Below are 4778 nucleotides of genomic sequence, written 5' to 3'. Positions count from 1 at the left end.
AGAGCAGAACTGCCCCATAGGGTTTCCAAGGAGCAGCTGGTGGATTCGAACTGCCGACCTTTTGGTTAGCAGCCGTAGCTCTTAACCACTATGCCACCAGGGTTTCCTGGCAGATATTAGGCACCCATTAAATAATTGCTCGATTAATATCTTCATTCTTGCATGGCCTCGGACTTCAGGATTTGACTCAGGCATCTGATCTGCCACATTCCTTTTCTCCTTCACTCCCTCAACGAACAGCACAATCACAAAAGGGTAACCCAGAAAAATCCATGAACACCTAGTTTCTAGCAAACCTGAGTTTAATCAGCAGCATAATGTCTGCTATTGATTTTTAATTGTTCCCATTACCACAGAAAAGGAGGCAGTCCTCTGCAATGTCACTCAAAACTGAATAAAAGAAACTCCTTCGTGACAATGTAACAGTAAACAGATTCCACTTACTCTGCTCTGACTGGCACAGTGCCATAGGAGGGGGCAAAGTCTGAGGCTTGGTTTAATGTCCGCACTAGAGATGGTCGGTCATTTAAGGATGTCTGTCAAACCCAACCTATCTATAGAAACTGGAACAAAGGCAGAGCAAGAAGGCAGCCTGGAAACTGTGTGGGCAGGCTCTCCACAGGACTATCTTTAGTAGTTCCCTCCATAAAAATGGCACAGGAGGGGGGCATTTAATAGACCCAGTTTGTGAAGTGCTCACTCTCCTAGCAGGGCACACACCTTGGAGATAAAAAAAGTGTTGTGCTGAGAGTCGCTGTATCCTGGGAATAACGCTACCCATTGATGCAACAAGGCCACAAGCAAACACCCCCAGAACAATGCAAACAAACCAAGCAGGTGCAGCACCGTGTTTTGAAGAGCGCTTGGGTACGTGACGTTTCCAAACTCCTTGGTTCTGAACACTGACTGGTTACAGAGAAAAAACACCAACTACCTATCTGTTAATTCCTTCCCATGTCCCTGTCAATTCCATCTCCTGGGAGTCACAAAGAGAGGTCCCTGATATCATAGCTTTCCCGCTGCCTCACCTTGGCGTGTCAGTTCATAAAAGCCTTCTCAATAAGGGCTCAACTGTCCTCTAAAATCATCTCACAGGAGAAGAGGAAGGAGGTGATACCTTGTTTGGTTCCTTTTTTCTAGCAAGCTCATAGCTGCTGAGGGAATTCTCCAAAACGGGTTAAGTACTGCTCCACAGCTGGGGACACATAGTGCCTCTAACTGAAGATGCCCTTGGGGGAGATGGAACTTGCCTTATCTAAAGCTAAGTTAGGGTCTCTAGACACTTCCAGAGGCAGGGACTTCTGGGTGGAGGGGAAGCCAGGATGGATGAAAGGATGGAGTCAAACCAGGGACTTAGGGGTGACCTTCAGGAGCCCAGCAATCAGCTCTTTACTTGAAGGAATGTGAGCATCTGCTCTGTCTCAGAATCAGAAACCTGCCCGGCCCTCACACCACAATATCCCCTTTTCCTCCCCTCCCTGGGCACACCCCTAAGAGCCCTAGACCTGGAGTCCCAGTTCTGCCACTCGCTGGCAGCATGTTCTTGGGCAGGTCAGCTTTGCGCTTCTAGGGCTCAGAAGTGTCATCTGTATAATGAGGGTCGCATTACAGGGATGGTGTGAAGCTCAAAGGGGATAAGGCACGGTGTGAAAACCCTTTCGCAGAGATTGAGTCCTCGCCCATTTAAGGCATTAGCACGATGACTAATTACTCCCCTGGTCCCGGCTTCTTGCCTCTGGAGATCCTGCTCGGTTTCCCTGCCCCACCTCCCTCAGGCCCAGGGCTTCCGGCCATGGGCGGAGGACAGAACTTTTCCCTCTCGGGGGTCCTTGGGGTCAGCCCACGCCTCCTGGGCCCGCGACTCCGTCCCGGGCCCTCTCACCTCCATCGGTTGATCCCGACTGAAGAGGAGGCCGCGAACCAAGGGTCGAGGATGTAAACGCAGCGCACGCAGCGCGCCCCGCGCACGGCCGCCAGCAGCGCCGGGTTGTCGTGGAGTCGCAGCCCCTTGCGGAACCAGTGTACCGAGGAGGCGCCATCTATGCTCGGCGCCGGCGCCAAGGCCGCCGCTGCCGCCGTCACCACTGTAGCCGCCATCACCGCCTAGCCTGCTCTGGCCAGCGGCGCTCCGCCCCCGACAGCGCCGCGGGCCCCACCTCCAGCCCGCCCAGTGACCTATGACCCCGCAGCTCCTTGCTGTGGTTCGGCCCCTGGGGCCCTGGAAGCCTCTACCATTGGCTGAGCGCCTCCCGCAGGACGAGTGGCTCAGCGAACCTGATCAGGCCCCGCCCCCTCACGTTCCCACCATGTGTCCGCCGCCTGGGAGGAGCCGGCCGACAGGACTGGTGACGCAGGTGGGTACTCCCTGTGGAAGTCAGGGCGTGGGCCGGGTCTCAAGGGACAGCGGATCTCTTACATGTGTCCTGGTCAGAGTCTGTCGCTGGAAGAAGATGCCTGGGCTGGCAGGGGTTGTTGTGACTGCACCCAACAGCATTGGGCGTATCTAGGGTATAGCACGTACTCTGGGCACCACTTGAGGGGAGCGGCGCGCCAATGAGCAGTTTCTACTAGCCATGCAGTTTCCATTCTTAGCTATGAGAGATCATTCAGCAATCTAAAACTAATTGCCATGGGCGTTGTTTTCCGTAGATAGGCCGCTGCTGTATGTACCCCACTCTATTAAATCGTCTACATCGTTCTACTAAAGCTACTGTTTATGGAGTGCATTTTCTATACAAGCAACTTGATAATCTTCTTACATAGACCTTCTACTTTGCTACTTTTAGTTTAGCCCAGTTCCATTCATTCAACCAACCCTAGTGAAGCAGCCATTATTCTCATCTTACAGATGAGAAAAACGGAGGCTACCCCAGATTGAGTGACTCGCTCAAGTTCGTAAAGCTAATAAAAGGACTCTACCCAGATTGCTCTGATTCTGAAGCTTCTGCTTTTATCCACAAAGCCGTGCTTCTATCTGTGCTGAGCTCCTTGGCATTTGCAAGAGGCAGAGTCTGGTATGGGGGAGGAGTGCACTGATAATGCAGCAGTAGAGTGTTTGGGAGTAGGGACTGGGAATGCGGAGGACGTGAGTTGAAATAGTAATTATGCCATCAGATGAACTCATTTTCTTTTAGTTCTATATTTAGTAGACCTCATGGTACTATTATATGCAAAGCATTGTTCTGGTTCTGTGTAGGATTCAGAGATGTGGAGGACATTGTTCCCACTCCTCTGGGAAACCAGGTGGATCCTCTAACTTTTCTAAGTCTAGCACAGGACTCGCTGATGGGCTGACTGAATGGCAGGCAACATTAGCATATAAACACCTACAACGAAGTACGGAAGGTGGACTGAGATGGCCTAGTCAGGCTGGAGTTCTGGGGTTACCTGGTGGAGAACAGGCTGCTTCAATCTCACCCTAGGTTGTGCCCATGCTCACAACCCTTCCTAAACTTGGGAATGAGCGATGAAGGAACTCAAGTCAGCAATTTAGTGGCATTAATTGGCACCGCTCTATAAACCAATGTCGTTGAAATCCTAGGCTCTTTCTCATTTCCAGGGCTTTGCACAAGCTGGTCCCTCCACCTGAATTGCATTCCCCTCCCCATACCCTTTTTAACTCCAGTTTATCCTGTGTCACTACTCAGTGTAGATGTCATCTTGGATATCTTGTTCCAGCCTGCATTCTGCCCATTTCATTCTGCCCTTCTTCTTATCACTGGCCCTAGTACATGGTACTGGAATTTCTTGCTTAATTATCTGCCCTGTTAGACTATAAGCTCCTGGAAGACAGGGGCTGTGGCTTGTTTACCATTGCATTTCCAGGGTCTAGCTCAGTGCTTGGCATTTAATGCTCAAGGATTATTTGAGTAAAAGTTGAATAGGGACCAGAGTCTTGGGTTGTCAGGGACCTTAAAAGTCTATTCTAGTCCCCTGCACCTGACCCTGTCCTTATTTTTGAATCCCCTCTCCAAAAGCTTGCTGAGTGAATAGATGCCACCTCTCGTTACTTTTCTTTTGAGGCTTTTTGTTCCCACCTCTTCTGTGCCCCCTTCTCTCCACAAGGTTGATGCTTTGCTAGGAATAGAATAGAGAATGTAAGGAGATGGTTCTTCCCTAAATAGCCTCAAGTAAGAGTACTCTTCTGTTTTCCTCCTCTGAGCATCCATAAGACTTTATCTACAGATGGTGAACTCCATGAGGGAGAGACTGTGCTTGTCTTGCTCATCAGTGTATTCCCAGCACCTATCCTGGTGCCTGACATGTAGTAGGTGCTCGATACATGTTTGCTGAATGACTGAATGTCATTTATCCCTTTCTATCTTTTTAGGCTATTTTGAGAGGCAGTATGGTGTGGTGGTCTCAGGCACAAGGTCTCAGGCACTGGAGTGATTGAGTTCAAATTCTGGTTCTGCTTTAACTCTGTGTGACCTTTGGTAAGCTAGTTAACGTCTCTGTTTCTCACTTTCTTAATCTATACAATAGGGATGATAATAATCCCTTGGACATGCAAAGCACCTAATGAGGATGAGTTACTATTATTCTTGGATGTGAAAGTTGGACAATGAATAAAGAAGAATATTGAATATACCATGAACTTCCAGGAGAATGAATGAGCCTGTCTTGGAAGAAGTACAGCCAGAGTGCTCTTTAGAAGCAATGATGGCAAAACTTCATCTCACTTACTTTGGACATGTTATCAGGAGGGACCAGTCCCTGGAGAAGGACATCCTGCTTGGTAAAGTAGAGGGTCAGTGAAAAAGAGGAAGACCCTCAAC

The 4778-nt window shown here is 49.6% G+C and overlaps 1 protein-coding gene across 3 annotated transcripts in view; it reads right to left on the bottom strand.

Annotated features, from left to right (window-relative positions):
* The window catches only part of CRY2 (cryptochrome circadian regulator 2), a 37512-nt gene extending 35399 nt beyond the window's left edge, over positions 1-2113 (bottom strand). For 2 of the 3 annotated variants that reach the window (XM_023741813.1, XM_023741812.1), the window contains exon 1: positions 1883-2105. In XM_023741813.1, coding sequence (XP_023597581.1) covers positions 1883-2097 — 215 coding nt within the window. In that variant the 5' untranslated portion in view covers positions 2098-2105. Of the gene's footprint in view, positions 1-1882 lie in introns of all 3 variants that reach the window. The other variant, XM_004387653.3, reaches the window with a different exon arrangement.
* Positions 2114-4778: the final 2665 nt, after the last annotated feature.

This window comes from Trichechus manatus, unplaced genomic scaffold, assembly GCF_000243295.1.
Source record: "Trichechus manatus latirostris isolate Lorelei unplaced genomic scaffold, TriManLat1.0 scaffold00191, whole genome shotgun sequence".
In the NCBI taxonomy this organism is placed as follows: domain Eukaryota; kingdom Metazoa; phylum Chordata; class Mammalia; order Sirenia; family Trichechidae; genus Trichechus; species Trichechus manatus.
The sequence above is the reverse complement of the archived record's forward strand: the minus strand, read 5'-3'. Positions and strand labels throughout refer to the sequence as shown.